The 21,861-nt window shown below is 39.9% G+C and overlaps 1 protein-coding gene across 1 annotated transcript in view; it reads left to right on the top strand.

The window, feature by feature from the left end:
- The window catches only part of CHIC2 (cysteine rich hydrophobic domain 2), a 30,681-nt gene extending 9,294 nt beyond the window's left edge, over positions 1-21,387 (top strand). Inside the window, exons 2-6 of the mRNA XM_074992787.1 lie at positions 4,239-4,293; positions 4,708-4,863; positions 18,017-18,073; positions 18,240-18,299; positions 20,412-21,387. Coding sequence (XP_074848888.1) covers positions 4,239-4,293; positions 4,708-4,863; positions 18,017-18,073; positions 18,240-18,299; positions 20,412-20,462 — 379 coding nt within the window. The 3' untranslated portion in view covers positions 20,463-21,387. The remainder of the gene's footprint in view (positions 1-4,238; positions 4,294-4,707; positions 4,864-18,016; positions 18,074-18,239; positions 18,300-20,411) is intronic.
- The last annotated feature ends 474 nt before the right edge of the window (positions 21,388-21,861 follow it).

Here is a 21,861-nt window from a genome sequence, read left to right as displayed (position 1 = left end):
TGTAATGAAAGTAGGCTTCCAGATCACCACAGAACTGTTATCAAGGTTGTGGGGGTGGTGGGGCAGAAAGAGAGTCCCCGAGAAAGGGCAGATTCTTCTGCTGGGTTGAGTGTGTAGTTGAATAAGTTGACAATATTGCTGGGTGACTTAAAGGTACCACTATTGTAGCCCCATGTGGAAAGTAGGAGTTTAGATAGTTTACAGTCCATTTTCTTCTGTAGAGAAGATAAATGTATATAGCAAATCTCCTTTCTTGTTTTAGTAAAATCCAGCCATGTGGAGGTTTGTGTGGAAGAGTGTTGATTTATGAAGGTCTCCAGATTTGAGAGCTCTCTTTTGATATTTTCCTATTTGCTGTACAGGATGCTCCTCTTCTCTTTTTAAGTTTCTTTGGTGACCATTGCATTAAATGTACAAAGGTTGTGTTATTCTGGGCTGGGCAGGGAGGTGAAACAGGCCCCTGGAAATGTCTAAAAGTCAAAGGACTGCAATGAACATTGTGCCATACAGAAGTGGATTTTGGTGAGTGTTTAGTGGTTTGCTCAGGGAATCTCTTAAGGCAGGGGTCAGCAACCCCCAGCAGGCTTGCCAAGAGTGGCATGTGAGCCAGTTTTCATCAGCGTGTGAGGCAGGAACTCAGCCCTGCCTCTCCTCCCCGTGCAGCCAGGAGCTTGCTCAAAACCATGTAGATTAGCCTGTAAATTAACAAAAGACCAGATAATGCTACCAACCACCACCTAAATGGTAAAGCTCTGCATCGTTATTTATAATAGCTTCATTAATAAATAAGTGGGATTATTAGTGACTTTAAAAAGTATCACCGGCACTCCAACCATACATAGAGATCAAAAGGTCAATGTTAGCACTCCACCTCAGAAACGTTGCTAACCCTGCTCTAGGGCAAGGTGAATGAAATTCCTCACCTCCATTTATGCAAATCCCAGCCTTTTGAAGCTACATCCTGAGAACTATTGTCTACTGAATGTCTGTTCTTTGAGTCTTAAGATCAAAGGGTCAAATTATATCTTAAAAAGATTAATGTATTCATGCATGTGCAGTTCTGAGGTTCTGTTATGACCTGGTAAGCACAAAAAATCCCTTTGGGCAGGTTTGAAGGACTGACTTCCATCACAACCTTTGTTTGAGTTGGGGGTGATCTCTGATAAGCTTCATTGCATGCGTGTAGGTTCCTTTATTGTTTTAAATATGTTCTCTGCAGAATAAACGTGCTTGCTTAGAAAGAGCTGTGTGATAATTCATAACCGCTGGCAATTATGTTGTTAAGAGCAAAGGAAATGCTTGTGTCTCAGAGATCAGGAAGTGAAGAATTTAGGGCTGCCAATTAATGTGCGTTAAGGCCTGCAATTAACACAGGGCAGAGTTGATGCATTTAATTGCAGGCCTTAACGCACGTGGAAAGCTGGTGCTGTCAGCGGAGCTCTGTGCCCCAGCTGGCTCCCAGCCATGGGGCTGCCCTCTGCTGGGGTCCCGTGACTGCAGGGCTGCTGGAGGGGTTTTGTGCCCCAGATGGATTCCAAACGCAGGGATGAGGGTTTTTTCCCCTCCAGTCCAGCTGGGGTTCTTAGAGCTGTGGGGCTGCTGGTTGGGCTGGGTGCCATAGCCTGGCTTCCATCCCTCCTTCCTCCGCCAGTGGGGCTCCTGACAGGGCTCTGACTGGGGCTGGGCTCCCCAGCCCAAGATAGGTCCCTGTAGTGGGGCTCCATGACCTGGCTCCCTGCCCTTGGGACTCCCCAGAGCAGGCTGCCTGCAGGGTTCCCTGCCACCAGCAGGGCTTCGCTGTGCCAGGCGGTCTCTGGGCCAGCAACATCCATGGTCCTGTTGGAGGAGGGATGTTGCCAGACGAAAGAGTGCTGGATGCAGGAGATTCAAACTGTGTTAGGATACAGGGGCACGTGCATTCTGATTATTGTTCAACGGTGTGGTGAATCATGATTAATTTTTTTATCGTGCAATTACTTGTAATTAATTGTTTTAGTCACTCGACTACCCTACAAGAAATCCATGATTTCCATGACATTGGGCACTGCAGCAGCCTGACCACCACAGCCAGCTAGGAGTCCCTCCCCAGGCTCCAGAGGTGGTGGCCAGTTTTCCTTATACTCTTTTCCATTTGTCTGTGGATTTTTTCCAGCCAAGTGTGAAATAAATATTTTTGTGTGTATCAACAATGTGCACCACCAGTAGAAACAAAAAACCTAGCTGTGGGAAATCTGCTAATCAGCTGCACAGGATTTGAATCTCTTCTGAGCAGCTGCACAAGCCACAGGTAACTGGGAACACTGGTAGTGGCCCCCTATAGCTCCCTGCCACGCCCCTCTCAGTGGCAGCTCAGCTGTTGCCCGCAGTGGGGCAGGGAGTCCCCATCAGCTGCTCAGCCCTGTAGGGAAAGGGAGGTTTTCCCTCCATAGTTCTGAAGAACTAGAACAGTAACAATGAAAATAAAAGCTTAAATTTTACGCAGATTTCTGGGCAAGGCCACCATTTACCAAGTAAAGCTCCCTACAGGATATTGATGATTGGGTTTGTCAAATTGTATATAGTATATTCTGGGATTTCTTCCACAACATTACAATTGCCAAGTCTTCAGATTTGCCTCAAGTTCACAGGAAATCTATTTAATTGGCAAGTTGAAAGTTCTCTCATCTAGTTTTTAAGACCTGTTCAAAGCTAGAATAGTTTGCGGTGTTAGACCACATCATTTCAAACATTTAACTATTAATAACTAAAAACAGTCTAGTCGATTTTCTTTGGAGTTGGCTGGCACTGTGGAACTCCGTTAGGCTTAATCATCAACTTAGGTGTCAATCCTGAAACTTGTCCTTTTGTATGAACATTTCAAAGACAGGCTCCTTGGGACACTTCTGCCCCATGGAACAAGTTGCCGAGCTTGAACTTTTTGTACTATAGCTTTGTGTTTCTACATTTCTAGGATGACAGAGCTTCCTAACAAATATCAGTGCAATATATTTTCCTAAATATAGCACAGCAGTGTAGAGTGGATAAATTAATCAAATAAATATGTAATTGTCAGATTTATGTATTGCTGTGTAATCTCATTGTTGTCATTGCACAGTTGCCCATAAGATTCATTAATGATTCAATTCATGAAGCTTTGGTTGCAATACTCATGGTCTTAGCTTGACTTTACATATTTTGTGGAGGGGGCAGATTAAACTTAAACCAGTGTGTTTGGTATTTAAAGGGGTGCTGTCAACTTGAATTTCAAATTGAGTAAAAAAAATAGCTTCTGACAGAGCCTTTAACTATGTCCTAAAATGATTTTTTGTAACACGAACTGTGATTTTTGCTCCCTTGCTTATACATAGAACAGTGATGCCCTCAGAAGACAGGATACCGTGTTAAGTGGATCTTTTGTCTGACTCTGCATAGCCGTAAACAAACAGCAAGATCTTGTGTGCATTTAAAACCTGTACCAGAAAATATGCTAGTAACAAGTGTGAAAAATACCTCACTCTGGACTGATATGGCTAGGGTAACAAACCACAGCTTTGATGTAACTGTGCTGACAAGTGTATGCAGGGGCCAACTTTGAGCTTTCACTAGGGGGTGTCCTACTGTTGCTCTGCCCAAGGCTCCACGCCAACTCCAACCCTCCTCAAGGTATCCTGATCACCTGTGCAATCCTCATTCTCACTCTGACTCTTTCTGTCTCCATGCCTCTTTCTACTCCCACCCAGTACCTCCTACCCACTGCAGAACAGCTAAGTGGCAGTGGGAGGAGGGAGAGAGGAACTGATTGGCAGGGGACTAGTTGATGCTCATTGCTCCCTGTTTTTGGTTTTTTGTGGATGTTCCAACCTGGATCACCCAGGGAGTCAGCATTTGTGTAGGAGTGCTTCTGTTGGCATAATTAATGTGGTTCAGGAAGGTAGTGTTTCTACACCAGCAGAAATTTTCTTTTCTGTAGGTGTATGCTGTGTCCACACTAAAGGGTTATGCTGCCACAGACTATAGAGTATAGACATAGCCAAAAATAGACAACATAAAATATATGTCAGAGTAAACAAGACAAAAAAGACAGTTTTTTTTTTTTCTTCTAAACTTTTTTGGTTACGGTAATCTTTAGAAGTTGACGCTTTCAGATAAGTGTGTTTTCTTTTAATGTTGGTTTGCTTTTGGAAAAGAGCCTTTGTGATGAGGTATTTATTAATCTCTTCATTGAATGATTGCGTTTCTGATATGATCTTTCTTTTTAGATTTGGACTGAGCAACAAATTTGAATCTGAATTCCCTTCATCATTAACTGGAAAGGTGAGCATCTGTGGATAAGTAGAGCCCTGCAAATCTGTAGATATCACAGGTATCTGCATCTGTGGATGTGGATGCGGATATCCACTGCTCATTTTTGCAGATATGGATGTGGATACAAATTTTGTTTCCAGAACCTTGTAAATTTGTTGATGTCTGCTTTATATCCATAGGTATCTGCATCTGCGGATATCTGCAGTTCATTTTTGTGGATACAGATGTGGATACAAATATTGTATCCACTGATGGCTATATGGCTAAGACTCAGTTAACAGTCGCTAAAACTTATTATTTAGGTAACAAGATTTTGTTACTAGAAAAGCTTGGTATTTGGGTTTTTGCATATAGTTGAGCTTTGCAGGAATGCTCATTTAATTTATACTGCAGTAGTACTGGATTATTTTTCTTTCCTCACAGGTTGCACCTGAGGAATTTAAAGCCAGCATCAACAGAGTTAACAGCTGTCTTAAGAAGAACCTTCCAGTTAATGTCCGATGGCTCCTTTGTGGTTGCCTTTGTTGCTGCTGTACGTTAGGTTGCAGTATGTGGCCAGTTATTTGCCTCAGTAAAAGAGTAAGTTGGACTATATTGTCGTACAGTATGATATACTGTAAATCTGGAAATTGTGATGGGGTTCATTTGTGTATTTATTCCTTTTCAAAACTCAGTACCTTAGGTGTGGTCCACGTGGAAGCAAAATGACAAAAGGTCTGAGTTAAATTTATGTAGTTATTTCAATACAAGTTGTATGGACAGAACCAGTTCAGTATACTTAACCAAATATATGCTATTTTGAACGTTTCAAATAGCATGGCTTTATGAATGCTTTTTTATACATACAAGAACAACAGTTTTATTTCAGAAGATAACTTCCAACAGTACACACAAATACAAGAGCTTCTGTTACTTCAGTTTTTTCATGTTATCCTGCAAGGGGAGGGGAGCCAGGAGCCGGAAGCCAGGCTGCTGCCTGTTTCCTAGCTCCCCACTGCTTGCGGGACCCAGGAAACTGACCAGCTCATGGCTGGTCAGTTTTCTGGGTCCCACAAGCATCGGGGAGCTGGGAACCAGGCTGCCACTTGGTTCCCGTCTCCCAACTGCACACACAGAACCACCCACTGCACATTTTCGTCTCATCAGACACTGGGATCTTAACTCACAATGCAAGGGGACAGCAGGAACTGTGGGATAGGTACCCACAGTGCATTGCTGAAAGAGTTGAAGCTGCTAACCTTAATGGGGACATACTGCATCAACTTCACGTGCCAGTGTGGACATGCACACTCAACTTTATAAAATCAGGTGCTAAAACTAAAGTTTAACAAATTCAGCATAATCTACTAGCGTGCATGTACCCTGGATGTGCTTGATCTATTTTCTCAGCCCAAAATGTCCTTTTGCAGTCAGGCTTGTGGTATAATGGAAAGGAAACCTCCATTTTCACTACCAAGGCAGAACTTGTTCTGTGGCTAGACAAGTGCATATCATTTTGATCCTGCAGTCTTGGTTTGACCCATTGCTTTTCCATACTGGATCAACCTAAATGTGCTTTTGCAGCAGGAAATCATTAGCAGCATGTAAGAGGGTAGGCTCTAAGGTTTTGAATAAAGATAGTTTCCTTGTATTAATTTAATGTGAAGTATTTCAGCCCTGAATAAAGAAGCAGAAAATTATAGCTGACTTATACTGACAGATGCATTTTATTTCCAATGAGAATAGAAGAGACTGGAGTATATGAAACTGAGGAAAATAGGGCTTGAAGGGGACAAAAGGAGTCATGCAGCAAAACCCTGGAAACTAACGAGTTTGAGGAGAGATGCTTGTCTGACTTGTTCTGTTTCTTGTTGTTTGAGTTACCAGTAAGGCAGGGTCTACCAAGTCGATAAGTTTGGGATATATCAGTGCTGGTACTCAGCTGGCTCCCCACACCCCCAACCTCCCACCAATCCCATGGCACAAAAAAAAGCACTGGAATATATGTATGTGCATCTCCCAAACTTTTTCCCTTTGCACACCGCGTATTTGTATATGGAGAGAAAGCATATATTTTGTTTAAAGCAGGGTAGAAGCTTTGTGTTCAGTGATAGGATAAAAACACTTTGCACAAGGAGGGAGAATGAGCAGTTCCATGAAATGGATACTTAACAGAAGCAATGATAAGAAGGCTGGGTTGCAGCGACCAGTAAGCCTGGCAGCTACAGTTCAAAAGGTTGTTCCAGATGCACCACGCATGTTGCCTGTAAATCCAGTCTCTTAGTGAAAATGGAACCAGACAATGACCCTGAAATTCACATGAAGAGGGTTCAGACAGGTAACTCTGTTGTACGTTTGACAAGCTAAGTGACTCATTAGCTCAGGCTTGAGGTCCAGAAATTAGGGAAATAGACCTAATAATGGATCACCTCATACAAAGTCTGTCTACAAGAGTGCAAATATGTCAGAACAGTGTGTTCACACTGGCAAAAGCTGTGTAGCAAAAAGCATCTTGAAAGCTGATCCTTCAGCAAGACCACAAGTAAAATGTAGAATTGAGAGAAAGCTTCACTGTTTGTCCAAATCACTGTTATGGAGACGAATAAAGGGACTTAGGCTGTGTCTACACTAGCTCCCAACTTCGAAGGGAGCATGATAAGTAGGGTGTCGGGAGATTACTAATGAAGTGCTGCAGTGTATATGCAGCACTTCATTAAGCTAATTCTCCCCTGCGGCAACTTCAAAGCGGCAGAGTTCGAAGACCAGGCTTGCGTGTTGCCATGGCTAACCCACTGGTATGTCAAAGTGCCTGGGCTACTTTGAAGTCCCTTTACTCCTCTGAGTAAAGGGACTTTGAAGTAGCCCTATGAGGAGTAAAGGGACTTTGAAGTAGCCTGGGCACTTCAACATACTGGCGGGTTAGCTGCGGCTGCAGGCTAACTAGCATGTCAAAGTCTGCCGCTTTGAAGTTGCTGCGGGGGAGAATTAGCTTATTAAAGTTCTGCATATACACCGCAGCACTTCATTAGTATTCTCCCAACATCCTCCCTTCAAAGTTGGGAGCTAGTGTAGACACAGCCTTAAGGACTCAAAGGCTGTTTCTACCAATAAATGGTCCAAAATATGCTAATGTGGTGCATATATAAATTCCCAGCACCTCGTTAGCATAAGGTCGCATGATTTGGAGTCCGGAAGACGCTCTTCCGGACTCCAGAACGGTGTGTAGAAGCATGGCCCCTGAGGGGTCTTCTGGATGGAAGTCCTTCTGGAGGCACCTTCTTCCTGAGAATTTTCCAGAGATGTGGTGTCTTTGGAAAACAATATATTTTACCTTCTATTTTTCCTCTGCTATTTTTTTCTATGCATCTTAGTGCCTTCCTTCTTATAGCCATCTTCTTCTTGCAGTGCTCCTGCCTTCTATTGCTTTCCCTACCAAGCTTCTTTTAAATACTAACAGCATTAATTGGTAACTCTTTTAGCATCTAATGGACCAGTTAGACCATCAAAAACTACCCGTTAAGGTAATGATCAGAATACCACACTCTGATGCCTGTTCCTCCTTGCAGAGGAATTACACCATGGGCTTGTCAACACTACCACCTTCCTTCGAATGAAGGATGGTAATTAGGGTTTAGGAGTTTACTAATGAAGTGCTGCTGTGCATAGGCAGCACTTCATTAAGCAAATTCTCCCCCGTGGCAACTTTGAAGTTTAAAACTTCGAAGTACCAGCATGTGTCTAGCTGCGGCGCACCCACTGGTACTTCGAAGTGCCGGGGCAACTTCAAAATCCCCTTACTCCTTAAAATTTTGGGGAGTAAGGGGACTTTGAAGTTGCCCCAGCACTTCGAAATCCCACACATCCCATTCCGGCTATCTGTGTTCACTGGGACTGGCAACCTATTTCTCATGGTGTAATTCCTCTACAAGGAGGAAAAGACATCAGAGTGTGGTATTCTGATCATTACCTTAACGGGTTGTTTTTGATGGTCTAACTGGTCCTTTAGCTGCTAAAAGAGTTACCAATTAATGCTGTTAGTATTTAAAAGAAGCTTGGTAGGGAAAACAATAGGAGGCAGGAGCATTGCAAGAAGAAGATGGCTATAAGAAGGAAGGCACTAAGATGCATGGAAAAAATAGCAGAGGAAAAACAGAAGGTAAAGTATGTCTTCTTCCAGAGACACCACATCTCATGTCAGTTAAGACAAAAAAAATGCAGCTTCAAGAAAAATCTGTTCCAATAAATACCAAAAAATATGAAGAACAATAACTTATTTGACTTAAACCTTTGTACTCCCAGTGGAGCATAGGTCACCTACACGTCTCCTCCAATTTAGTCTGTCTCAGGACAAAACTTCTAGCTGTCTCCAGGAGTGCCCCAGTTATGGTCCTGTAATCTCAGTAGATTATCTCCACATTGTCTGAGATCCGCTTTTGTGTTTTTCTTGTGGGTTCCATGTGAGAGCTTGACGGACTATGCTGGATGATGGTTTTCTGAGAGTGTGGCCTTGCCATTCCCACTTTCCTCTCTTGATATCAACGTCAAGTGGTTCTTGTTCTGCTCTGTTCCAAAACTCCTCATTAGTGACAGTCTTGCCATTTAATGCAAAGGATGTACCTCAGGCACCTGTTCCTGACTGACTGTGGCTTGTGATTCAAAAGCCTTTTAGTAGGCCAGGTCTCACATCCATACAAGAGCGCACACTGCACATTTTTGTCGAAGAGCCACAGTTTCGTCTTCGCACATATTATTTGTGAACTCGATATGGGACGGAGAGTCTTGAATGCAATTAATGGTTTCCCTATCCTGGCATTGTCAGGAACCCTGTCTATTCCTCCGTCTCTTCCCATTATACTCTCCAAGCAGGTGAACTTCTGCACATCTTCCAGGTCACCCCCTCCCAATGTTGTTGACTGGTGGATCATCACGGTCTTGATTTTTCCCTTGTTAATACTCAGTCCAGTCACTGTGGCAGTTCTGTCTAGTGTTGTGACCTTTTCTTTCATGCTTTTATGTTGGTGTGAAAAGAGGGCAACATTGTCAGCAAAAATCCATGTCCTCTAGCTGTTTGAGAAGTGTCCACTGAATGCCCTGTTGATGGCCATCCGTTGGTCCTGCTCGTAATCCAGTCATCTGTGATCAAGAACAGGAAAGGTGACAATAGGCACCCTAGTCGCAATCATGAGAGTAGACTGAAGGATTCTTTCAAGACACCATTGTGAACAGCTTGACATGTTGAGGGTTCGTACGTTCAATAGATCAGGTTACTAACTTTTGGATGTGATAGCATGGTTTTGCAGCGAATTGCGCAAAGTGTCTCTGTCAACACTGTCGAAGGCTTTTTGGTCCATTTGTTCCACATACCAAAGTAGGTGGTTGTCCTTGATGAGAGGAGGATCATCTGTGTGGCAGCTGCCTTTTGTCTTTCCCTACCCTACTTCATACTTAATCTGTGTGGATTGCCAACTCCTCCCAGACTTGTGTAGTTGTAGGATTTTTGGAGATGTTTCTGTAAATTGTTTTTTGTGTGTGTGGGTAGGGTTGTTAACCCTAAGCCAATGTCTTTTACACTTGGGAGAGGTGATCCCAATTTGTCTTGTTTCTATCCTTTGACCTCTCCAGTTTAACTCTTCCAGGAGCTGTAGCTCCCAATAGCATAGCTCTCTGTGTCATTGAGACACACTAACCACCTCACCACGACAAGGAATGGACCATGGGGTGAGAGGAACAATAGGGGTTTGTTAATTCATTTGATTAAAGACAAGCTTGTTAGCTTTTTTTTATGACTCGTATTTCTAAAACGTGTTCACTACCTCTCACATTTTGTCTTTGGTGGGATATGTTCCTAGTTATGCAAACGTATGCCTTAAAAACAGCATTTCTGAAATTGTGGTCCGCAGCCCAGTACTGGTCCTTAGAAAGAAAATGCCCGTTCTTAGAAAATATACAGATTATTGTTGTGTACTATTATTATTGTGAATAAATAATAAAAAGTGAAAACTTATACATTTTTCATTTTTTTTAATATGCGTTTATATTTTTGGGCCACAGAAGAGGTACTAAAACAAACCAGGTCCCAGCTATATAAAGTTTGGGAAACCCTGCAGGGGATTTCAATTCCCGGGCCTCCGCCAGCATTCTGGCGCAGTAAATTGACCGTAAAGCATGTTAAAATGAAAGTGTGAACTGGATTCTTCTATGCCTTTGGTGCTGGGGACTGATTGTAGACTGGTGTTGCTGGTTCAGCTGCTCATCGTAGTAGTAATAATCGAGATGTATTAGATTGTAAATTTTTTGGCACACAGATTTTGTTATGTTTTAGTATAGCAGTTAGCACAAAAGGATCCCACAAAACTGGGTGACTGGGCAACAAAACAGCAGTTAAATTCAGTGTTGAAACTGGAAAACATAATCCCAAGTATACATGCGGAATGGTTGAGCCACAATTACCTGCTGTTCTTCAAGTGATTGCACACATCCATTCCTCTCTAGGTGTGTGCAGAGGCATGGGGTGCCATAGGGTGCTTGCTTACACTGCCCTGACTGGTACTGCTGAGGGAAAAATGTCCAGTCATTGTGCCTAAGGTGCATAAATACACCTGCAGTGGAACGGTGTATGCTACACGCCTCGAAGAACAACAATTATGGAATGGTAAGAAACCATTTTTTCTAATCAAGAAAGATTTTGGAATCATCATGGGCAGTTCTCTGAAAACATTTATGAGCAGCAGCAAACAAAAAAGTGAGCAGAATGTTAGGAACTATTACAAAAGAGAGAGAGAGAGCACATAAGACAGAAAAATATCATAACATCACTGTATAACATAACATGATACACCAAAATGGATATTGCCTGCAATTCTGGTTTCCCCATCTCAGGAACAAAAATATATTACCGTTTGGAAAAAATGCAGAGAGGGGCAATAAAAATGATTAGGATATGGAACAAACACACACTTGCGTAGCTTAGAATTAATGTTGCTCAAGTGCTCATCCTCTCAACACCAGCAATAAAACCAAAGGAAATCCAAATACACACTTCAGTTGCACCTTCAACCTACCTATTATGTTACCGATCACTCCACAACTACACAGACCTCCCTAGTTGCACCTTCAACCTACCTATTATGTTACCCATCACTCCACAACTACACAGACCTCCCTTAGGCTGTGTCTGCATGAGACATAACTCGGAGAACCTCTGCACACACAAAGCGTTCTGTTGACAGTGTCTTGGCAGAACTCTGTATTTGTCTCAACACTGTTATCCCTCGAAAATTCAAGGAATAACACTTCTGTCAACAGAGTTCTGTCAACAGAAGTGCAGTGTAAACACTTCTGTTGACAGAGGCTGGGTCTACATGGCAAGGCTTTCCCGGCAAATCCATGCTAATGAACAGCCTCGAAATTGCAAATGGCCACCCATTAGCATAGTCCCACTGCTCATTAGGATAGCTGCACGAGCGCTCAGTCTCAGCAGAGGGGGGTGCCGGCAGCAAAGAGCCCCTCTGTGGCCAGACCCTTATACCTGAATTCTACTGTCGACAGATGCTGCTAGTGTAGACAAAGCCTTAGACTCCTGACACTGGTGATTTCCTACAGTGTTAAATCAACACTGTTAACTCTCTACAGTGCCATTTTCACAATTACAAAAGTCTTTTTCATAACTAACTACATTACATTCTTGCAAATTTCCTGCACATATATGATCCCTCAGTTCTCTTATTCCTCTTGCTGAGTTGTCCTTATACCATAGTTTGATGTAACAATAGTTTCAACTATTCCCAGTGTCTCAACCTAAACACATTTTACTAGATAATTTGGTGTGAATTGAGATAGGCATTTGGTTGTAAAGGGTCTGTTTTCTGTAATCTGGGATGATGAGGAAAGTATATTGAAAAGTACAGGTGAAATGTATCTAACAAGGGACTTCCTTGTCTTTCATTGTGTCGGTAGATGTGTACCTGCATAACCTTAACTGGAAGCTAACACATTTGCATGGACCTAAACAAAATCTTACATAAGTAAAAATTCCTGTTTAGGGCAAAAGGATCCAGCATATGTCAGGATACAGATAAGAGAGAGAGCATTTTTGTGTAGATATTTAGTACAATTCCTGTCTGGAAGCATAGCCTCAAAGGCCCCAAGTGTTGCAGAATATCAGTTAAATTGGATGACTTACATATTTGAAGTCAAGCATGTACATAAGTCTTTGCAGGATCATCAGATTGTGACTTACGCCAAAAAAAAAAGTGGGGGGGTGATCCTGGTGCAGTTCTTACTGGGCATGTGTCACATCTCTGGACCCTTTTCTGGCAATTTCAGGAAAGAAGCCAAAGACCAAATGAACATGACGAATGAGCCTTCTTGCAGTCCTACAGAAATATGAACAAAATTAATGGGTAGGGTGAAAAAGTTATAATTCAACCGGCTTTGTCACTGTTCTTTGTGTTTGAATAGAAGGCTTCATTCTACAGGTCAGTCATAATTAGCATTTATGAACAACACAGTCCTTTATATACTTATGAAAATATAGGATGACTAATCTGTAGGGCTACGGTTACACTAGTGAATTTTGCCGACAAACTCCCGGTTTTGTTGACAGAAAGCATGGAACATCCACACACAAAATGACAAAACTCAACACTTTCACTGGCAGTGTTCTGCCTCACAGCCATGAGGCATAACACTGCTGTTGACAGATCCTGTTGACAGAAAAGCTGTGTGGACACTCTGGAGGGGCCTTGTGACAGACAGGGTATCCAGGACAATGCGTAGCCCTGTCTGCCATGTTTCTGGGTGTCTGTTTCATCTAGAGAGCAACTGGGGAGTCTGGCTGCTCTGTTGACAGAGGGGAGTGCGCTTCTGATTGGCTTTTGTGTGTGGCTGCACTCTATCAACAGAAGTTTTGTTGGGAAATTTCTTCTGACGGTGACTTCTGTCGACAGATCGCAGTAGTGTAACTGTAGCCTAGGACCTCACACTTAGAAGTATTGGGCAGTTTTCAAAATAGCATTAAGATGAGTGCCAGGTTATTTGCATTGCAGTAACCCTTGGACGGCGTCTACACTACCCCTCCCTTTCAGAAGCGGCATGTAAATGCAGCGGATCAGAAATGCTAATGAGGCACTGATATGAATATTCAGTGCTTCATTTGCATAACGACAGCCACTCGCATCAAAAGTGCTGCTTTCAAAATGCAAACTAACCATGTAGGTGGGGTTCCTTCAAAAGGAAGCCCCACTTTTAAAAGCACCCTTCTTCCTGAATGCCTCATCAGCATTTTCGGCCCCTGCATTTACATGTCCCTCCTAAAAGGGAAGGGTAATGTAGACACAGCCCTAGAGACCTTGATCAGGAATTGCATCCCAATTCAGTTAGATGCTGAAGACATGCATGTAGAGAAGGGTATCTTGAAATTGAACGATACAAGGGGTTATAGGAAAGTGTTAATTAAAATGGTTTCCTGGGGTATGTTGTGGAATGAAGACCAAAACCAATATATACTACTGAGTTCATGGAGAAGCAGAGGCTTGGAGTCTGGCATAAAAGTGGCGCTCAGATTACCCATTTGAATTTGAGAGAACATTGTTTGGTTCCTGCAGCGAAGGTTTCTAGACTGTTATTAGCAAGGGAAGCACTGCTGGGATTTTACAAGAATATGCTTTTTGTAATGGAGTAAGAAGTAAAAGGGTTACTGAACGCTGCAGTTATAGTTGTTAAATTTACTCTGGATAAATAAGTTGAGAGGTTTTTAAAACCCAGTAAGTGGAGGTAATCGGCAGTGTTCCCTGTAAGGTGCTTGAGTGCCCCTCCACACCCCAAGGAGAGATTGAGGTGCTGCCCAGCTGATTAGCAGGGCACCCGCAGCCACCCACAGTGGGCAGCTTGTGTTTCTGTTAGCGGTGCACAGCTGCATGTGCCTTGGGCGCACATAAAAAGTGCAATGCTGTCAATTGGAGGGTTTTGACAAGGTCTTCAGTCACATTGTTGCGCAGAGCAGCTAGTATCACTGGGTATTTATTGATTAGTGTCCTGAGAGGAAGATACAGAGGGATGAAAGGGCTACTCCATTGATTCAGAGACACTAGCATTGAATAAGGAACGTGCCCAGGAAGAAGCAGGTTGTCTCCATCTGTAACACGCAGAATTTACAACGCAGTTTTGTTAGATAATGACATCACACTCGTCGTACCTGAGAAACTACACAAATTAAATAACTAAAGAAGCACAACTAGCTTTTAGCTGAAGGGCTCAACTTTGCTCCATTTCCAAACAGTGCCAAAACTCCCATTGACTTAAGTGGGAGCAATATCTGGCTGAAAATTGTGGTTTTGACTTTAAATCTTGTCATGGTTGGAGGAATAATTTTTCAAAGGCAGCCATCAAACATGCACATTTTAGGAGCTGAATCAAATCTAATTTACATGTCGAAATTTAAGATTCTATGGTTTCGTTCTTCTGAAATGTCTTATTAAATTCTCCATCTAGATCATAAATTGAAGAAGCTGAATTTGTTATGCCACTTTTCTCAATGGAGAGAAAAGATCGTCTGGTTTGTCACATCATCTGTCCTTTAACAATTTGTTGGTGGTGTTTTTTTTGTTTTTTTTGTAAAATCATGATCAACTTGAATTAATAATATAATTTTGTTATGGGATTGATTTTAAAAAAGTTTTTAAAATGTGAACAGTATTAAATCTTTCTATTAACTAAAGCATTCGTCCACTTAATTTGTGCCTTTGTTGTTACTAACAAATAATTTGCAGTATAGGTTTTTCTGTACACCATTGATAGAATCTATATGCTTGTCTTCCCAGTATGCTGGAAACGTTGCACTCAAATCAAGGGTTCCTTTCTGGTTTTGTATGTCCTCACCTGCTCCTCACTGTAAATCATTGAGATGTCAAGTGCAGTGATTAATTAAGCTGCACGTGCAAGTGCTTTTTTTTTTTTTCACCTGTCAAGTGGGGAAGAAGACTTGCTGTAGAGAATTGTGTGGTGCGGTTTAATTCATGTCTATTTCCCCAAGCTGTGGAGTTTGCAGTAATGTTTTTTACCATTTAAAATTTCATTTACATTTTTATAGCTGTAATTCAGTGTTGATCTGCGAATTTTAAATCTCACTAAAGATACAAGTATTGTAGTAGCAGTTTTACATAAGTGAACAAGACCAGCTGTGTAATATGCGTCATCAAAGCTTATATGTCAAAATCTTGCTAGTTAGAGTTGTTCTAATTGGATACAACAGATTAGTTTTTAAATAAATTGATTCAACTTACAACATAAGCCTAACAAGTTTAACATTTGTGGTGACACTTTTACTGTAACAAGAGCTCTTTTAATATTTTATAGAAAGTGCTTTTGGTACATTCTGTGTGCAAGATTTTAATACTGTATATTCAGTTTCTTGTGTAAGTACATAACATGCAATATATAGTATACTATTATGTGTGTGTGTATGCATGCACGGGTATGTGTACAATTTTATTGGCATTTGGAAAGCTTGAGAGTTTGTTCCACTAAGCAGCAAAATTAAATTGTATTGCGATCTTAATCTGTTATTAAAAGGTCCAGGAAAGGAAGATTACAAGGTAGATTCAGGTTTTGAATCAGTTTTGCCATTGGTTTAGCAGCGGGTGGGCAGGCAGATGCCTGCTCAGAGTAGAACCTATTGCCATTTTTCACCATTGATAGAGTAGCCTTTCAGAGTCAATGAGCTCTGTCAATGTGAGCTTGTCAAGGCTACAACTTCATAGACCTGAGAGGCGGTTTGAGAGGTCAGCCCTTTTCAGGTTTGCTGTGATGCAAATGAACTTTAATGCTTAAACAACTATTGGAATTTTTATGTCTGCTCCTTGTTCTTTTTTCTTCACAAAGTCATTGACGAGACATTCAGTGCTTTTTAAATTGGAAGTTGCATTGTGCTAAAGACCTAGTACAGATTTACGGAGGGCTGAAAGCAGTTAGATCATGTTCTTTTCATGGTGCGATTAGAATCAAATCGATTTCCCTACAGCCTTCAGCATTCAGATGGCAATTTTAACAAAGCTTGGGGGCTAGACAAGGGACAAAACGACTGAACTGAATGTTAATTACACTCTGCAGCCTTATTTTCTTTTGATTTGGAGCTGACTGGCAACTAAATTAACAAAAGTGTGACCATAACTGCTGCCCTATTTTCATTTAAAAGGAGAGCAGACTCTAAAAGGCTATCTTTACAAAGAAACAAGTTAGGTCTGCTGATCATTGTTAAAGGGCACTGTCTTTAAAAAAAAAAAGTAGTAGTTATAATAATGATGATAATAATAAACCAAAACACACCCCCTGGAATTCAAAAAAAAAAAATACAATAAATTTAGCCACTGACAAAGTCCCCTTTTAAAGTTTCTATAATGTCTGTTTTTAAGATATAATGTAGTAGAAACACAACCCAATCATGTTTTTTTTCTAAATTATAATTTATTTTTAATCATGTGACTACAGCTCAGGCTTAAACATGTTTGATGAAAAGTTGCATGGTAACTAGAATGCAAGTAGCTGACTTTAAACAAATATTAACATTTTGCTTTTGAAATGCCAAACCAATCATTTGAAAGCAGTTATTTTTATTTTGTTCCACTTGCTTGATGCACAGATTTCTAGTTTGTGATTGTTTAGTGTTTGTTTATACTACTTCTGTTATTTTGCAATAATACACAGCAAGATGCTTTCCCCCTTCATCCCTATAGCCTTGTAAGGAAGCTGCAGCTGCACTATGTTGCAGTTGATCCTTGTCAGGACTGGGTCCTTTTGCACCTGCAGGTCTGTTTGGTCTCATCTTAACACCTGGCATCATGAATTATCCTCTTTTATTCCTACTTGCTAGCAAATCCCATTAAGGGCTGAACAGTATACATTGCAGCAGTCAAATGACCATAAATGTTGGAGCACATTTCTAAAATGTAAATATAATTAAAATATATGCAGATATTCAAAATATCGCTAGGCAAGAAGCTGCACTTCAAAAAGGGACTTTTTAAAAAAATTTTGCATACATGCAAAATGTCGGCTGTAAAGATTTATTAAGGTTTAGATTTTAAAATGTCAGAATTCTTTCCGTGAAATGGCAAATGTTAAAGCGCAAATATCCAAACAGTGAGAATCTGAAATACTAGAATTACATTGTATTTTTGTGTAAACTATGGATTTTGTAAGCAATTAAGTATTTGTGCAAATTACCATCTTAATTTTCTGTATTTCAATTTTCCTGGCCAGCTTTCAAAGATTAAGAAAATCTTATGTTTCTTTAAGACATTGCTTAGATAGAACATTAGATATTTGTATTTGTAACCTTGCATTACAGAATAGTTTACAACATCTTTCAGCTGTTCAAATGCTGACCTTTTGGAAGAAGTATATTCAGATTAATATTACTGCGTAATATTCTTACTGAGATTTAAAAATTGCTGTTGAGTATTCTCAGGAGTCATTTTAAGGCCAGAGCTAATCTCCAAGCAATTTAAAATGCATGTATGAACCACTGTGGTTAAAAGTTGTAATTTTTTCACATTAGCGCATAGATTTTACATTTTAAAAAAGGTCATTTCTGCTCTTGTTACCATTTAATACTACTGAAGGTTTGCTAGTATTGCAGACCACCCTGTACTCAGTCACTGTCCTATACCTCTCCCCTTTTCACACAAAAGCAGCTGCAAAACAAAGTTTTTCTAAAACCAGTCAAGAGTAAAATTCTTTCTCATTTGTCTTCCAGACACGAAGATCGATTGAGAAGTTATTAGAATGGGAAAACAATAGGTTATACCACAAGGTGAGTGCCGCAGGGAGCAGCTTCGTACTGCTGGAGTTTGAATTGCACAGTATGGAAACAGATGCTTTTGTTGAACGAAAAATATGAAAGGTGGACAAATGGGCTAGTCTGTGTGCTGCAATAAAATGCAGCTCATTTTTCTTCTTTTTCTTTCCTCCTCGTCTAGCTGTGCTTGCATTGGAGACTGAGCAAAAGGAAATGTGAAACGAATAACATGATGGAATATGTAAGTTAAAGGGCTGTTTTGTGAGTTTCTCTATTAAATGATCATTTATTTTGCTTCTGATCTTATTCTTTTCATGATTATTAATCAGTAAAGGTGTCAGGAGCTTAATCGCCTGAGTGCAAGGATTTTCTACGGTTCACAGATGCATGGTTTCATGTGCGGGACTGATTTATAAAGTTATGAATGACTTGAAAACAAGGCTTCACTGTGTTCTGAAAAATAATAAATTAATTGCCAAGATAAAACAGCTTGAACGTGTGTTGATGGAGTGTGAAATTTTAGATGCTGTATAAAGAATAACCACAACTTTGGTTACGCAGCAAGTCAGATATGGCTGTTGTATATAATGCTAATCAAGTCTAAAAGTATGGAAGAAGACCTTTCAGCTAAGCTGTTGGAGCTTAAGAAACCTTTAGCCTTTATAGATATCAACGGCCCCATACCTCAACTCTCTTGAAAAAAGTGCCTTTAATAGGATCACTAAAATATTTTAAAGTCAGTCTCATAAGTATGCTACAAAAGACTCTTGGATTTTGCTTTTATTCTCTGAAGAGTTCTGAAGTTATGGAAATATATACTTCTATAATCGGTCAGTATGGGATTTCAGATCGCTCACCTACCTGCCTTTTTATTTGTTTTCTGGTTTATTGCTGTTTTCAAAAACTTTGAGAACAGTCAAGGGGGGAGAACTAAGTGTGGAGAGACGAGTCTGCTAAATTGATGAACTGATTCAAATGCGTAGGAGTTCCTTAATAAGAGAAGTGAGTAGGTGGATGGGTGAGGAAGGGGTTAAATATTGAAAATAAAGACTAACCTTGGAAAAATACTAGCGGTAGCATTTCTTAAATACGCTTAGTTTTTTGTTATGTGATAATTTATCTATTCTTTGAAACAATAAAACCATCACAGATGGCATATAAAAATAGTTAAAATAGTGTTTAAATCAGTAGAATTCCTTAAAATGGTCTCTTTTACTGCTTTTTTCCACTTTCACACTAAATCCTATTTCTAGCTGAAATATAAAGATTTTTAATTCACAGAATAGCTTTATTCACTAAACAGAATACATAGATTTTTATATCATTACCCTTTAAACAGACAGCTAGTTTTCTCCTACACCCCCAAATGTACCGAGAGTCAGCTTTTTGACTGTTTCAGGTAGTAGTCTTTTAATATGATAGGTTTTTGATGATGAAAACGTCTGTTGTTTCCAAACGTTTTAGGAATGCAATTTTAATTGATTAAAAGGAAGGCTACCTCCTTTTACCAGCGTGCTTTGAATTGCACAGTTAGAAACCAATAAAATTCAATTACATTCCTTTGTTAAACAGAGTAGAGTGTTAGGAGTCCCAATCTTACTGATGTGTCAGTAATTTTCTGGACAATTTTATGGAGGGGGGAAGTTTTGAAAGGGTAGCTTTTTTTAAGGTGCCCTTCAAAACACACTAAGGGGTAGATTATATTCAGATATGTTCTGTTGAGGGCTTCTTGTATCACACATCAGAATCCAGCTCTGAATATTCATGTTGAAACGTAAATCAAGTTTCTTGTTACCTACCTCAGAATTTGTTTGATATGGACATTAGCCTTGAAATACATAAGATAGAAGAACAGGAGAATAGTAATTAGCACTTTTTTGGAAAATTGTTGAAAGTGAGCGGTTTTTAAAATTTTGAATTGATTGCAACACTGATTTGAGAGGAGAACATCTATAGATAGCTTGATTAGAAAGTTATTCTTGCATGTATTCATCTTCTCGTTTTAACATTCATGCATGTTAGGAAAAAAATATTGAGACAGGTAGCTGAGTTTGTCAATAATTAGCTGTTTGCTTACTTTAATGTGACCTGTGAGCTGTATGTTTCGCTATCCCATCTGATACTCTGGCTATTAAGGTTTATTGCCTTTGGTAGGCACATAATGTGTAACGTTTCTTAGTGGTCCTTTTCCTAAAAAAGGTAGCATGACCTTTGATTGTTCATTCCTTCCTCTCGCCTCACATTTTTAAGTAAACGGAAGAACAAAAATTGAATGGTTGCTGTGATGAATCTTCTCACTTAATGGATACAACTGATGCCAAATTTCATTAAATTTATTTTTCCTTTTATACAGGTCATCCTGATAGAATTTTTACCAAAGACACCGATTTTTCGACCAGATTAGCATTTGCTTTATTTTTAGAGACTTATCCAAGTATGTTGTCTTTCCAACGGTGCCTTGCTTGGTGCTCTCCTGGTGGTAACATAGGATTGGTTCTACAAATTATTGTGGTTGTTTTTGTTCTTTGTTTTATTGTTTTTTGTTTTTTTTTTTAAATAACAGCATGTTATAAGTGCATTTTGTCAAAATTTGCAAAAGTCATTTTATGCTACTGATTAAATACTTAAGTTATTACTTGTACTTTTTATGTTAATGTATCTTGATTTTCAGAGAGTCTTTTATATGTGTGTGTATATGTACAGAACTATAAATATACAGCTGAAAATAGCCAACAAGTGAGCAGATATTTTTTTACCCTATAATACACATAATGAGTTGACTGTAAATTGTGGAAGTTCTTTTAATCTTTAACCTGTATGCACCTAAGAAGTAACTTCTGTGACCGTCTCCAGATTTTGCTGGTGACATTCTAGTTGTATGTTTTTATTTTCCCTTCTTTTTATGGGGTAGTTTGGGGTGGGATGGGAGAGGAGATATAATTCAGACATCTCTACTGGAATAATGACCTATCCTTGTTTGGAATAGTACATTTTGGAACCCAAATGTCAATGCATCATTAGAAGTCTCTGTGCTGTTTTGGGAAGACATCTATCAGCTGGTTCTGAAGAAGTTCTACCTAAATGTTGTTAAGCTGGAATTTGAAGTATTCTACTCAAACTAAAAACATTATGGAAGAGTTTGCATGCATCTTATGATTACTAGCACTCAGGATCCCAAAAATACATTAGTATTGCAACTTATGATGTGTATATCTTAATTCAGGCTAATGCCATGTAACAACTTTACTGTCTACTTCCTATTGTTTACCAGATCTTGTGCAGGAGGGTGCAAAAATATTTGTTTCAATAAATTTATTGTCCCAAGAGAAGCTTTTTTTGTTTGGTTTTTTTTTCCATTTTTTATTTTTTAAATGCAGCCCTAATCTCACCTAGGCAGTTGTTTGAGAGAGATCTTGAAAAATACAGTTCCAGGCACAAATGCAGGCAGACACCGTGTATCAAAAAATTAGTCAAAGCTGGGTGCACTGGATAATAGTGAGAACTTAAGAAATGTATTAGATAAATATTTTTTGCACCCTGCGTTTCTTCCCATTTAGTTTTACAAGGTTTATTCGCTGCACAAATATGATTTTTAAAAAATGGATATGTGATGTATGCTTGGGTCGGGCCAGTCCTATTCCATTCTGTTGCTTATTTTTCATGGTTTATACATATCTTCATGTCTGTACGTCTTTAATAGCTACTCAGTAATTTTAAGTTTGTTCTTTATATGTCTGGAATTACTGTACGTGAACATTAATGTATACAAAGAAACTGTCCTTCAGACATCTGTGGTAGTGAGC

The sequence above is a fragment of the Carettochelys insculpta genome, chromosome 4 (genome assembly GCF_033958435.1).
Source record: "Carettochelys insculpta isolate YL-2023 chromosome 4, ASM3395843v1, whole genome shotgun sequence".
Taxonomy (NCBI): Eukaryota; Metazoa; Chordata; order Testudines; family Carettochelyidae; genus Carettochelys; species Carettochelys insculpta.
Note: the sequence above shows the minus strand (reverse complement) of the source record. Positions and strands in the feature narration are given on the sequence as shown.